Here is a 15,726-nt window from a genome sequence, read left to right on the forward strand (position 1 = left end):
CTCCAGTGATTTATACAACAGTTTGATAACAGATATGTATTTAATAGTTGATCATCTGATGATTTTCAGTGACATTTTGTCGCAATTATACTGATTTACCCCATTTCAAAAAGCCTTCATTCAAAAATATGCCATAATTTGACACATTTTAACATTTAAATAGTTTTGTTTTTTAATTGGTACACTTACTCATCACTCCATGCTCCGTTCCATTCCACTTGACCCCATGGATTACGAATCTTGATCAAGTTCACTTTCTGACCCTTGACAGTGACCTACATGTACAATAAACACAACATAATGTTGACATTTTGCACTACTCAATAAGTAGATTTTCAAATGTTGCAACAGTTGTATATCTTAGGTAATTCTCACAGCTCATTGACCATGCTATGTATCACAGCAGGTACGAATCCACAGCAACACTAGGACCCTTGCAGTCCAATGCACATTCACACCTTTACTATTGACAATTACATATGGACTAATGACAACGAAAACAATGTATAATTCTACAGGGACGAGGGTAGGTGTTCTTGATTTTGTGTTACAATTGAGTGGCACCTGTTGATTGGCTAAACCTAAAGACTGAGTTTCCTTAACAGTCAGAGTTTTAGAAATTATGCATCAAACCAAAATGAAAGGAACTAAGAATGACTGATTAAAGAAAACTGAAGGAAATATATAATGTTTAAAAATTAATTCATTGTGCCTCTTTGAAGAGCAAAACTTTGCAACATGTTAATGTTCTCCAAACAAGTTTTTCACCATCTCCTTGTTTGAATCATTCAATTAACATGTTATTGTTTTCTGTGAAATGAAAAAGTGTTTGCTCATGTAACTGGATGAAACAAATCAGGGGATATAATAGATGAATATTCAATTACCCTCTTCAGATCTGTGATGGTGTAGGCATGGCCAGCGATGAGACCAGTAGGCAGCTTTGCCTCTGTCACACCTGGTTTTGCATTAATGGAGCAACCCAACTGGGAGTCACGATCATAGGCCTTCTTGAGCATTCCAAACAGACGCTTGTCAGCATTATCTTTCAGCCCAAATTCTTCCGATACGCCACCGGTGAAATCTTCCATGGCCTCGACAGTGTTGCCTCCTTTCAATGCCTCGTAGGACCCATGAAGTCTGTGGAAAGGTATGAAATCCAAACAATTAAGAGTACATTTCACACCTACTGTGACCTAAGAAAACAACCTTCTCTTGGCCTTTTACAAGTTTGTGCTTATTATGGAATTTTCTTGGATTGTATTTTTTTTAAAGTATTTTCAACCATGGTGGCTAGGCAAGATATGAAAACATAACACATTCTCTCGGTCAGCATGATGTCACTTGCACTGGTTTGCTTCATAACACTGGCTGTTAGATTCTGCTGCACTCCATGGGGGGATTTAGAAAATCAGGTAAATCAACTAACTTCCAATATTACAAAAGAAATTGCAGAGAAAATTGACAGGAACTGAAAGGCCATGTAGTACAAACACATAGGGATTTCTGTATGTTGTCCCTTTTGACAGAAGTGTGAAATGGGCCTGGGTAAGTGTGATAGAAGGAGCAACTCAGACCGAGAGAATATAACATTTAGAGTAAATTGCTCATGGTAAATTGCAGTATTGATTTTACATGTTTCATTTATAACAGTAACTTGCATTGATTTTACAATTCTATGTTATTTATGAAATTGTTTATTTTTTAGTAAATGGTACATTTGTATTCTATTATTTTGTAATCCTTTAGCCTGTTCAAATTAATGGTCCATGAAGGTTACTATGTGTAATAACTTATCAAAATACAAACAGCAGATAATCAAAGTTCAAGGTTTAATCATCATGCTACATTACTCGTCAATGAACGTGTAACAATTACACACACAAAACAAGAAGAAAGAAAAAAAAAATACAAAAACACCAGAAGGAAATTATATTTTTGAATTTTTATACTTTGCAGCCTACTGCAGCAGATCCATGGAACTACAGATAAGCAGGAGGTAATGAAAAGCTTCAAAATCTAGAACACCAATTCTTGCAAAAACTCCCTTTGATTACACAAATCAAAATTAACACATTCCACACACAACAAGTTAATGAAATTTCTTTCAATTTTCCTGAGGCATGCTTGGCATGAAGTAAAACAAAACTGAACCCTAATTATAGTAACTGCCTTAATCAAATTCTAATTTGTTCTTGATTTATCATCCACTCAAAGAGGTTAGAATGGAGTCCAGACTCTGCCATGCTTGTGTGTTACTTAATGAGAGTAAAATAATGTACGGTCTCCTGATTATTTCTCCTTGCAGGGCCGTAGCAAGGTTGTAAAATGTGGGGCGGCCATGACAAATGTGGGGCAGCCAAAATACAAATATATGACCAAATTGAAATAAAGATATAAAGAAAAACATAACAAATTTCTCAAAAAGTGGGGCGGCCATGGCATCCCCGGCTGCCCCGCTTGCTACTGCCCTGTCTCCATGCTTCCAACAAACTTGTTGAATTACTTAAGTATGTGCCTGTTTATATTCTTCATGTAATGTGTTGTATACTCGCAACCTTTGTAATGCACTATACTTGTATACATTCATTACTGTAGCAGTGTGTAATTTTGTGTGCTTTGCCAATTTTGAGCTACATTGCTCTTTCTTAAATTTGTGACTTTGAGTTACAGCACAGACCATTACATAAAGAACACATTTGTATTTTTTTTATTTATGCAGTAGTTGTGTCTGAGGAGTGTGAAAAAACTTACACAGTATCTTTTGAATGCTGGAAGTGCACTAATTTGGTCACCATGCATGACAATTCAATAGAGCAGATTTCCCATACTGTTTAATGCATTGAGTTTGGACTCTCTTAGTTGAACCTCTCTGGTTCCATTGGAAATCCACTCTTTTAGTTTTAGTAGATATTCCAAAACACTTACTTAGCATAGGCTTTTTCCAACAGGGCACTCCAAAATTCATTCTGTTCAGCGGAATGCACAAATACGAGACGTCCATAATATGTGGGCAGACGATCATCAACTAATATATCGACCCACTCGCCGTACTGCCAGAATCGGAATTTGAAGACGCCAGCATAGTCGCGCTGGAAAGACTGCTCTGGTGGGACTACCTTGTAAAGGAGATGCTCGTCGAGAGAAAGACCTGCTGAAGCTGCCAAGAACCAACAGTCACCTAAATCAATCATGAAGGGAAAATGTAAAAAAATTATAAAACCACAAAAGTCTTTTTGTTTCTTTTTTTGGTATACATTAAAAATACCTTATAGATGTCAAAGTGAGAACATTTATAAAATATACCAGAGTTTTTCACTAGTTTTAAGTGTCATAAACCCATGCCTGCGACTGCGTTACAGAACATGATGGTGACAATTAGTTGTCCCAGACTGTGCATTACTCAATATTAATATTTATCAAATTATCTCAATTTTTCTCTACATTCTGGAGAGAGTATTTTGTGTTAAAAATTAAGGCCCCATTATTATATATTAAGGGATGTACAAAAAGACTGGCTGAGGAGACTAAAAGCGACCTGATGCTGTTTTTTTCATACTGTCAAGCCGCTCGCCGCTAAGCGGAATGACGCTTCATTTAGTGTTGTCGCTCTTTGCTCCTTGGCCAAAAATTGTATCCCGTGCCATATGTCAGAGCAGCAACGCCTCTGAGTTGACTGCTTTGGGTAAAGTGGTGGAGTGATCAATATATCAGCTTGCTGCTGGTCACCACTGGCATTGCTGAACTGATTGCGTACTGATGTAAACATCATCATCAAAGCAGCATGGCACTCTGAAGGCATTTAACACCTTTTTTTCATTTATTGCTTTAGCAAAAAAAAATTAAATTGTTTCAGTGGTTTTTGAGCTTTACTTAACAAATTCACACTCCAGATGTGGGAGGATACGACAATTTATCCGCAGGATGGGGACCATACATTATAACCCCCTCCTTTTAACAGCTGCTTTGTCTTAACATAGTATTTCATTGTAAAATCCAAAGCATCAACAATTTAGGCAACCTTTGTTCATATGTCCTGTAGGCCTGGAATGGCTGCATTTAGTTATTCCCATTTACCATTAATAGTACATAATAATATAGGAATTAAAATAGTACTTACCAAGTTCTCCCTGTGCTACATCAAATTGACTAGCCCCACCTACAAACAACTGTGCATCTTGTACAAGTTCCTGTAAAACAACACACAAACAAAGAAAAATACGTCAGTATTCCAATTTGAAAACAACATATTTTTGCCAAAAATATAAATGGGTAGAAAACACAGATTTTTGCAATTATCTTGTGAAATTAAAGGTTCTACAGTTCAGTGCACAGGGAAAAATAGAAATGGTAAACTACAATCAATATATCACTCACTAAGTATTGTTCCTATTAATATTATTATAATTAGTAACATTATCATTTAATTATTGATTATTATTTTAAATAATAATTATTATTAATAATTTTAATCAAAAGAGATTGTGATTATATACAAATTGCTACTGCCAGTATAAATTAAGTTAAACTGCATCATTTTCTTTGTGCTTAAACAATTTATTTGTAGTACAAAATGCATTGCACTGCACCATATATGCTAAGTTTTGAAAATGTCTAAAAATGGTAGACTTGATATAGATGAACTTGTTCTTTTGTCAATTTATTGCGAATGGAACCATGAAACAACAAATCAACATGAATGCACTGGCTTGCACTCACATTTATACTAAGACACCATGTCCTTTGGCATTGTAGGGGTTTGGAAATTGGGTGAGTTGCTTATTTCGCAAAATTTATAGTAAGTATAAAGTAACTTGATATAAAAAACCTGTATTTTCCAGTGTTCTTATTTTCACGCCTGTATGTCCACTCGCAAAATTTATGAAAATAAAACCTTTGCAAAAAATAATAGTGTATAAAGTATGCAAATCTTGTTACTATGGTTACATGAGGAAAAACACTTTTAGTTAATTGAACCTAAACCTTCATTTTCCTAGCATAAATTTAGAATAGATATTTCATCAGAGTCTGGTGTAGACAAAAGGAATTCTTTTAATACACTGAACTTTTGCACTTTTAATAACCTGGCAAATATGCTGGTACAATTATGAATTAACCCATCCCTTCTTTTATTAGACAATATCTATTTGTTTTCAAACTTTGCTCGTTTCCACAACAAGATTCAAGTAAATAAACATTTGCATGTCAATTTGCATGTTTAGATTGACCCACATTCCTCTCTTACGCCCACCTATAGAGGTCCTCCTTTCCTATCCCTTGACCACCAATTCCATTTCCATACAAGGAAAACCCCAGGCTTCAATGACAGTGCTGCCACAGGGAGCTCGTTTCAACTGAAGAACTTGCATCACCTTTAATGAATGAATAATATCTGTGACCTGAATGTTTCCAATCATATGTGCATGCAGACAAGGAGTTTGCGGTCTAGAATAGGACTACAGGATGATAGTGATAAATTGCGACCATGTGTATGTACTGTACCTCGGAGGGCTTGACATAAAAAGATAGTTGCTACCTACATTGTATATGCACATGAACGTGTTAAAAATAACTACACTGAAATGGATCATTAACTGCACAGCTTTTCCTATTCCCATAAATTTCCTTTTAATAATGACAATAAATTTAATAGTAATATGCCTTACAATGACACTTACAATACTTATACAACAATAGGAAGCGATCTGGGAATTGGGAGGGGCAAGTTTTATCAATTAGACTAAATGTGAGCGTCTAATTTTCTCTCATGCCAGGGTTATGATAAATGGATGCCAGGTCTAGTTGCATCCCTGTCTACTCAAATATCAAAAGATCATGATGGCTAAAGCAGATGCTCATAAAATGCTAGTTGATCAGCAGGATTGCACCAGGCGCAATATTGCATGGAAGATGGCATGGCAGAACATACTTAACTATAATAGCTTGCAGTGTATTTTTAGCATTCATTTCACAAAAACTTACTATAAATCAGAAATAATGCAAGATACAAATCTCTGAAGTAGTCTGGGAGACAGCGCGTTGACAAGAATTTATGCAAGATTCCTGCTTGCTTGTAGTTTTGTTATTGTTTATCATTCAGGCCAACATGTAGCTTTTACAATTTTTGATCCTCCTGGCAACATATGGATAGGGCCTATTTATGTACATAATTATATTCTTATTATTTTCCACTTCCTGGTAATGACAATAACAACAACAACAACAACAACAACAACAACAACAACAACAACAATAACAACAACAACAATAATAATAATAATAATAATAATAATTAGGAGTGTAAAATTGAAGTATTCATATGCTAATTATACAAATTTAAGAAAATAATAAAAAATGTAAATAAATTTGAGATCTAGTAGGTTAATCACATTTGAAATTTCCGAAATACCACATGTTTCTTCCTATGTAACAAATATTGATATTTCAAATATGCAGGTGTTTTGACACTTTCAACCTACATGTGTTATAATAATTGATTCATGTGCCGGCATTCAGGGTTAATGCAAAGGAAGACACATATTTGTGATGCTTCCTACAAAAAATACATGCTTCACACACTGGTAAATGCACCCACACTTTCTAATAATTCTTGAGATGAGATGCATTTGAGAGAATATAACAGTGAAAACAATGGGATTAATTAACATTCACTGTAATAAAAGTTAAGTGACTTAATTGATATAAAGATGATTTACATCCTTGAGCTTTTAAAATACAAAAGCCCAAGAATTAAAAATCCATTTTAACAACATTATACACTATTTCCACAGAGAATTGGGCAAAAGAACAATAACTGTCATCACTAAAATTTTGGTTATATTTTCACTTTCTGCATGTCAAATGTTTCATGTTTAATAAGCTTGATCACAGTACCATAAGAATCCAAATGCTCACAGGAAAACTTCTCACATTATTTCTCTTGACTTTATGCGATCAACATGTTGCAAGTTTAATGTAACTGTTAGTTTGGGCTTAATCAATTCTAAAATTCCAAATGATTGTGACTTTCTTTGAGAACTCATTACCATAAACTACCTTTTTAATAACAAGAAGAAAGAACACAAATTTACAATAGATGAGAAATGTTGAAATATCTTCACGATTCCCTACTTTTTTCATATCATTACACTTTGAACATCAAATAAATAGCGGGGGCTGGTTTCCTTGCGAGTCTGCAAAATTCTACAGATTAGTATTGTCACACAAATTCACTTTGCCAAAATCTTTTCCACTTCAGTTCTACTGTCAACATGATTGTAGTTGTGAATGTTATGAAATTAATAATGCTCCATTCCACATCAATGAGTGAAAACATGAGAATAGACCAACTACAAATACATGTACGAGACTGAAAGCACTATTCATATTTACATTCCTGGATGTGAATTTCAGTTCTACCTTCATGTATGAATTACATGTAGTCATGGAATTTAAAGGGGTGCGACCCAAGCGATAGCCCCATCCTCCATTTTGCTTCATGATTTTGGTATCAGAAGAAAGCTCATATTTTTCTCACAACCCCAGTAAAATTTAACACCTTTAGATGGTATACCACACTGTCTGAAGTATGTCCTAGGTTAGATTTTATGTTTAGGGTTTAAGGTTAGGATCAGGATTTAGGGTAATGGTTAATGGCTAGAGTAACGTTCGGGATATATCCAACAAGTCCTGAACACATTTTTACATTCACCACTTGGATGTAACTTGAAATGATATTTTATTAATAATTTGCTGTGATAAATATTGATAATAAATCATGTTCATTCCAGTGCCCTATGTCCGGCAACCTTGAAATTTGTGGAAGGCTACATCCCTGTACCAATGCAATTATACATCTAACTGTTCTTGATGCTTTTACCATCTATTAAGCAGCTATCCATCAACAAGAAATTTTGTCTGTATACATCAAATTATCAATGAGCAGATCTCTACCATCTAAATGCATTTCCTTTCAGATCTACCACTCCAATTATGCATATTTTGTATCAATTTATAGCATGCAAGACCATTAGTGGTAATATGTTCTGTCGTAGTTCTCCTAATGTAACTGTCCCCCAAAGTTTGATGCTACATCCATCTTGGAAAGATGTGTGGGGATGTGTGTGCATATTCACAGCACCATCAGACATTCAAATTTATCTGTCTGACTTTCATTTTGTAAACCACCTTTGCTGGCATGCAACTGGACTCGAAGCAAATATTGATTCATTATTCAATAGTACTGGTATTTCAAATAAGAAAATACATTATTATGCACCCTGACTTCACTTTTTGACAGTAAGATTCATATTTTTAATACATAGTATCAGTTATACTTGAATGCAGCTTCTTAACCAGAGGAGATGGAGAGATTGTCCCCTCAGAAAATATATGGTGTAAAATCAGGAGGAAATAACTTGAATAAATGTTAAATCAGCCCTTACTGGTTCCTGATTCACCCTCAACTGGATCCAAGTGCTCCATGGAATGACAAATCTTCTATGCCTTCACTTTTCAGTCACAGAAAATCAATTTTAAGTTTACAAAGTATGCCTAAAAATGTTCTCCATTTATCCTACTATATTTCTATGATCCAATAAGATGAATGTGCACCAAATGTACATTTATGTGAATATGATGACAGATTAACCAATCAACATCACTTCAGTAAATAATAACAAGACAGTCATCTATAGCATCCCATTGGGGCTGGTCTGAATTGCGAGAGGCTCTGTTCTAGTAATGCAGAGTCTGCATTAACAAGAGCAAGTCTCAGGGACTCCTATTATATTTGTGATAGGAATTCAAGAAGCTCCTCTACTTGGTTCATACTTCATTCAAGAAGACTGTCTAGTTTATCATCTATTTCTATGCATCACTACTATTATTCTGCTCCTAGGGCAAGTATTTGAAAAGAAGTTCCAATTTTTTCACCAGAAATGGCAAAATCTTTTCTGTATCATGACTCATTTGTTGAAAGAAAATAAGATTGAAAATCACAAACTTGTACTATGTGCTACACATCCCCTATTTATTAAATTTGGCTACACTTTGCTTACATCCAAAAACCATGTACGTCTACATACATAATTTCATTTTCAGTTATTGCCATAAAGTTATAGTAATATATGGTCAAACATTCCCTTTTAAATTAAAGGGATTTTTATTTTGAAAGCTTGTTTTCAATTTTTCCCTTCCATGAACATAGCACATATTGCAGATGAATGTGAATTTTGAATTATCAGAACAAAACCATATGGATACAGCTACAACTATACCAACAACAACAAAAATGGAATGCTTTTCAAACACCATTCTCTTCAAGTAATTCAATTTAGTGAGGAACTGAAAGATGAGCCCATCACCATGATCACATCAAAGTGAGGTACCTGTCACTCGTGTCAGCAGAGTTCATTTGCAAAAAACTGAGCAAGAAATTTGGTAAATTATCTATAGTTCTTTCTGTACTTTACATCAGAATGCAACATGACAACATTGTATTTGTTGCTGACAGTGAGTTGGTCTCATTTCAAAGTATTATTATAATTTTTGATCTTAAACATACCTTTAAATCATTATGGATCGAGTTTTAAATTTATGTGACTGTGTAGTTAAGGTGTTGCATCCTTGAGTTGTTAACCTGGTGCAGCATATTATGAACACTGCATTGCATCTTTAGCCTGCATTGTATTCTTGTCATGTAGGTTAGTAGGTAGGTGGTGATGGTGGATAGTTTCAACACCACAACATTTTTGAATCATTAACCTATTTATTCAATAGCCAGAATTTTTTACTCATAAAATTGCAAAATATTTTGTTTATTAGTCATTGGTGCACCAGTGTGATTTTCTTTGGAGTGGTGAAATGTAGGCCAGGTCTACATTCATGATAGTAAGGCTACAAAACAGTTTTTATTTCATATGATTTATGCACATTTTGGTCTGTATAGCTACATCTCTCAGACTGACTGTTTGTTATTATGAATATGAGTTATGTGTGCATTGGCATGAAATCAGTCCCTGGGTTTTCCTTTAAATTTGTAAAACTACAATACATTCAAAATTACCATTTGTTTGTGAATCAAAAGCAAATCATAATGCAGGTAGTCATAAATGTCATATAACATCCCCCACATATTGCAAACATTTTGAACATAGACATTATATTCTGTGCTTTGAATTGGTCACGTTCAAAAGTGAGAAGAATACACTTGCGAGTTTCTCTATTGTTGGTGTATTAGGTAACATATTAAAGAAGCATAAAAATATATTAGGTAGTACCAAGCGAGGTGGCACAAACCCACACAGTTACAGAATGGATGAATGTGTTATCACTGACTCGGTGCCACCTGATCTCTGCACCGAGGTACATGTAGTGTAGAATTAGCTCAGTTCGTATGTCACAAAAACGTCCCTCAAATATTGTGAGCAAAGTGAGCCATGTCACGCCACCAGTCAGCAAGTGGCAGCTCTATTGGGCTCTTATATCTTTGAAGATATAGAGTTTCCCCCCAAAACACCAAAAAATTGTAGGTCTTTTTGGTAAAAAAATGTATATCTATTGATGGCCTGCTTTTCACCGCAGCTACATACAATTATATATCATTAGATTTATACTTCGAGGACTATTATATATATCAAAAATATCAAATTTTGCCATAAGAGTTGTATTATATCGCAAATTAAAAAATATATATTTGATATCCTCGTATTCAGAATGCAATTTGATATGTCTGATGTGCTCTCAGGTCCCACAAAAAATACTGTATAAATGTTGCTATCTGATTCCGTTAATATTAATAAGAAGCTGTAAATAAAACCTGTCCTGACTATGGACATTGTGTTAGTACAACGGTTGAAAATTAACATCATATGTGATGTGAATGTCTCCAAGTGGTCATCTAGAAAATAGTACGTGTCAGCATGCACTGTTGAGAGGCTCTGACAGTAGGTTTGCATTGCACATCTTCATCTAAACATCTTCTTTTTTTTTTGAGGCCCTAGATAGCATTGGATGATCAGTGTTCTGTGCAAAAGGAAAATAAGATTTTCAAGGTTAAGACATAAGGCCACATTCAAGGCAGGATGTATGCATGAAGACCCTTTTACAACATGAATTTAAGCATGGAAATAAGCTGATTTAGATATGCAATTCAATTTTAGTATCTTTGAAAACATTGGTATTGTATTCAATCTATGATTGTAGACATACACAGGTGATGAGTGCAACCTGCTTGTAGTGCAGGGCGATATAGTCAAAATTGTATTCATCTATTGCTAATGGTAGTTAATCCGATTTATTACATCACTTCTACAGCGAATTTGATTGTGATTTTACCAAAAAGGGACCATATTATTATATTTTCTTACTTTTTGTCAATTTTTCATACAAAAACACAATTGGAGCTTGATATTACTAGTATTCTTCACTTTTAGGCTACTTTTAGTATTCATAAAAATGTCAAACAATGTGAACTCTTTAATGGTTATCACTGCATTTTCCTGGTATATTGGCTATTTACAAGTTCTAGATCTGTTGATCCACACCAAACCATTTAAATCTCAAGTTCCATGAAAGCACTACTACATAATAATACAGGTGATATTCCCCTTTACCCCTCTCCAGGTCTCAGGAATTTTTAACCCCTTTCTCCATTTCCGGATATATGTTTACAAGCTCACAGAGACAAATTACCAACACATGAACAAATTTGCCTTGCTTTATTTATTTCTTTGTCCAAGGGTTCAGCAGATCAATGCCCCACAGGGCTCTAAATGCCCAAGCACGTGTTTCAAGTTCACTTTCAATGTTGTCTTTAGATTAGTCTAATATCTGATTCTGTAAACAAACCAAGTATTTTCGTTGACAATTTGATTCATTCATGTGCATAAAATCATCATAAATGCATGGTAAATGTATACAGGTATGGACAAATCTGAAGGCCTTGTTACATCATACATGCATGAAATTACCTGGTAAAGCCGATTGCAGCTAAAATCCAATTAATCCCTCTTAAGTAAAAGATCCGATCATATTCAGTGTACCAAAAATATTCTGCAGAGGTAAATTATAATGCTCATTCTCAATCCAATGTATGTAAAGTTTCTTTCATATGAGGAATATAATGTTTAAATGAAATCTTCCCTGTTGCTCTCAATATGATATTGCTTGGTATGAATTTTATTTTTGTTTGTTGCTTTTGCATATATAAAAATAAAAACACATTTAATTCTGTGAAAATTGTTAATTCACCAATCAGAGAATCGCTGAATTCCTTGCTGGATATAATTCTATACTCATCACTCCTTGCGAACAAACACTTTATACACTTACTATAGACCATTTTGTTTTTGTTGTGTAATATGCTTGATGCATCATGAGACTGATCAGCAGGGGCGGATCTTGATACGGTTATGGTGGTGCAGCGCACCACCCTAGAATTCCAAAAAATAATGTGATCAAATATATGTAATTATCATGTTACTTAAAAAACAATAAAACCCTACAAATTCCACTAAAATGGCTATTCTAGCTTATTCTGTGAGTCTTACCCTTGTATCATAGGGATTTTTAAGTTTTTGTCCAGTGCATAATTAGAAGTAAACTGGCAACCTCAAAATGGCTCAGATTCCAGTTTCGCTCCTCCAGTTGCTATCTCTCCCACATAAACCCACTATGCAATGACTATAAAACTTTTCCATTAGCTTCTATGCGACCCCTATACTACACCGTGGTGCAGAAAATAGGTTCGCTCCTCTTTTTCATAATCTTCAACACAGTTCAACATCTTATGTGGCCCACAGAGTCAAGAAGAATTTCCGTACTCAATAGTCAACAAGAAATGTCTTTAAAAAGACGGCGCAGTGAATGAAGAAAAAATGTTGGATTTCACATTCACTGAGAGGACCTTTGGCTTAAAAATGAGCTTTTAGAAACGACACTGTAAAAAGGAGAATGATGTTTGTTTCCTTTATTTTATTTTGTCTTAAAACCCACAATGAGGGCACAAATTAATTTATATGCTGAGTACTTAGTTCATTTCTTGGTATACTTAATAACATATGATGACATTTACTTAAAATGAAGAACATATTCTCAAGTTTGTACTTAACATAAATGAGTTAAAACAGTTGTATGCATCTGGTCGGAGCCTTTAATAAGGCCTAGGAATGATTATAAACATAATACTGTGGTATGGGGTAATAGCAATTCCTCATTGATAGCATGGATAGTGTCTAAGTCTGATGACGAGTCTTCAGGTTCATATTGTGGTTTGGATATACCATTGACTGACATCGGTATGGCCATTGTTTTCAATTTTGGCGATGAATAGTTATATCATTTTATGAACCAATTACAGGTAGGCCTATTTCTGGAAAGCATTAAGAACAGAGATTAAACTGACCAAAATTCAAATCAATATTCAGGGTGTACTAGGCGATATACAGTGTGTAAAATGAACTTTTTAAGGAACATGTGGTATATTTTTCTTTTCAGGAATATTTTCTCAATCTGAGGACCACAAAATCAAACAGAGCTTGAATTGAAAAAGCCAACCAGAAATATACTTTATTTTGGGTGCGATGTTTGCTTCTATGTATACAGGGTGATCAAAATTTACTTCATTAACAGACCTTATTATTTATTCAAAAGGTTTAATTAGTGCTAATTAGCTGCTTAAACTGCTTTCAGTCATAAATACTCATTCCAAACCAGAGAATACAATATCTCTTTGTCACTTTTAGACTACACTTGCAATTCTGATAATTGACTGTTTTACATAGACCCCTATGAGGGGTGTAAGTATTCATTTTGAAAATATCATTATCATTTCATTTGTTCAAGAAAAATGTCACGCCGTCAGTCTTTTGGGAGTCTCAACTTATAACCGCATGGTCCTTTACACTGCGCCATTAGGCCTATCAATTTAATACCCAGACCGAATAGGCTATTTAGTAATAAATAAAGCAACTCACTGAAACAAAATGATGGAGAAATTATCACTTTCGTAAAAACAAAATAGTATGGTCCACAACACAGAAGTCCTAAACAAACTGTAGGCCGAAACAACGGCCGAAAATTGCATAAAATAGCTGACATGTACCGCAATATCAAAAACTGCATTTGGTACATTTTACAGGTTCACTTTACCATGCTTACAGCACGGTGTGTCAATTGCGGGAAAATCCGTCAAGGTGTCCGAAGAATAATCATTTACAGTTGAGTCACGGTCACCGGCCATCTCGTTTGCATATCCATATTAAACTACAGCGCCTCTAATGACGTGCATGCACTGTTACTGTGCGACTGAACAACCTTTGTTACCTAGCCGGGACACCGGCTAGGTCTTTTGATGCTATCGGATCTTTCTTCTTTCTGGCAACACGTGCGTGACTTGCCACGTTTCGCCTAGCTCTGTTATGCTTTGACAGTTTTTGACCATACTTGGTCACAAACACCACTGACCATGTCCCCATATGTGACATGACATTGAACTCCATTTGACCTTTGACCTGCTGACAATGGCAAAATGTGATTTTTACTCTAAAATGCTTCTTCTTCCACAAATAACATGTGATGGTGACATGCTTAGGTCATGTGACTTGACTTTGGTCGGTGTCTATAATTTATTCACAGATTTTGGGTCAAAGGTCATTAAGGGGTCATTTCCGGTCTGAGAGCTAAAAATATTCCAAAAATCACTGTTTTTACAAATTACATAGCAGAGTGCTGTCATTAGCACACATGCATTGCTACTAACCAGGGTCTTTGGGGTGTCTACAGTTTTGGGGTCAAAGGTCATTAAGGGTCGCTTCGGTCAAAACCCAAAAATCATCAAATATGTTCATTTTTTTTTTATCTCAAAACGTAACCAGACCAGAGTGACATAAACTTCATATATGCATTAGTGTTACCCGATGTATGCACAGTATTTTTATTTTTTTGGTCAAAGGTCATTTAGACGTCATTTTCGGTTTTAAGCTAAATAACTTCAAGAATTTTTATCTCCATAACTAAACATAGTAGATTTTTTAAATTTAAACTGTAACAATGCATTTTCTCGGTGTAAATGAGGGTTTTTTTATATTGGGGTCAAAGGTCATTAAGGAGGTCAAAACGTCAAATTTGCAAAAAAATGTTTAAAATTACGGAAAAGTAGCTGTATCTCAGCATATGGAAAACGGATAAAGCCCCTATATGCTACAGTGATGCACCATTAATGGTGTGAGATGTCCATAATAGCCGGTCAAAGGTCAAACTTTAAGTTAAGACTGGCATTTCCAGCCCGGCTAGGTCCAGATCTGTAACCAGATCTAGTTTATTACTGTGATTGGATGTACTATGTAAATAAGTAAGTTGTTGTTGTAATGGTAACACGCCATACTTTGGTAACACGAAACTTCACCCATCCCATCCACATGTAATGACACGTGATACAGTTTTTGAAAGCTAACTCCCCAGGCTAAATCCATATTCCTCCGCCGGCAAAAATATAGCCCATGATAAAATTAATCATAGTTATAATTATTTTCTTCAAATGTGGTTGTCGGGTTCAGTATACCACAATTAATACAACAATAAAACAATTCCCACCAGATAATTACTTGATATGTAGGCCTATACTTTCTCAATCTAAACCTGAGGTATAATATGGTTTCAGATCTAAACCAAAATCAGTACCACTGACGTCATCTCTGTCTACCAACCAAGTTATCAAAATTTGTC

The 15,726-nt window shown here is 34.9% G+C and overlaps 1 protein-coding gene across 7 annotated transcripts in view; it reads right to left on the minus strand.

The window, feature by feature from the left end:
* LOC140152602 (calpain-9-like) overlaps window positions 1-15,726 on the minus strand; it is a 58,839-nt gene that overhangs the window by 25,832 nt on the left and 17,281 nt on the right. For all 7 annotated transcript variants that reach the window (XM_072175015.1, XM_072175014.1, XM_072175010.1 and 4 more), the window contains exons 3-6: window positions 4,121-4,190; window positions 2,929-3,181; window positions 888-1,140; window positions 190-275 (exon numbers count right to left, since the gene is read on the minus strand). In XM_072175015.1, coding sequence (XP_072031116.1) covers window positions 190-275; window positions 888-1,140; window positions 2,929-3,181; window positions 4,121-4,190 — 662 coding nt within the window. The remainder of the gene's footprint in view (window positions 1-189; window positions 276-887; window positions 1,141-2,928; window positions 3,182-4,120; window positions 4,191-15,726) is intronic.

Source organism: Amphiura filiformis, chromosome 5 (assembly GCF_039555335.1).
Source record: "Amphiura filiformis chromosome 5, Afil_fr2py, whole genome shotgun sequence".
Lineage (NCBI taxonomy): Eukaryota > Metazoa > Echinodermata > Ophiuroidea > Amphilepidida > Amphiuridae > Amphiura > Amphiura filiformis.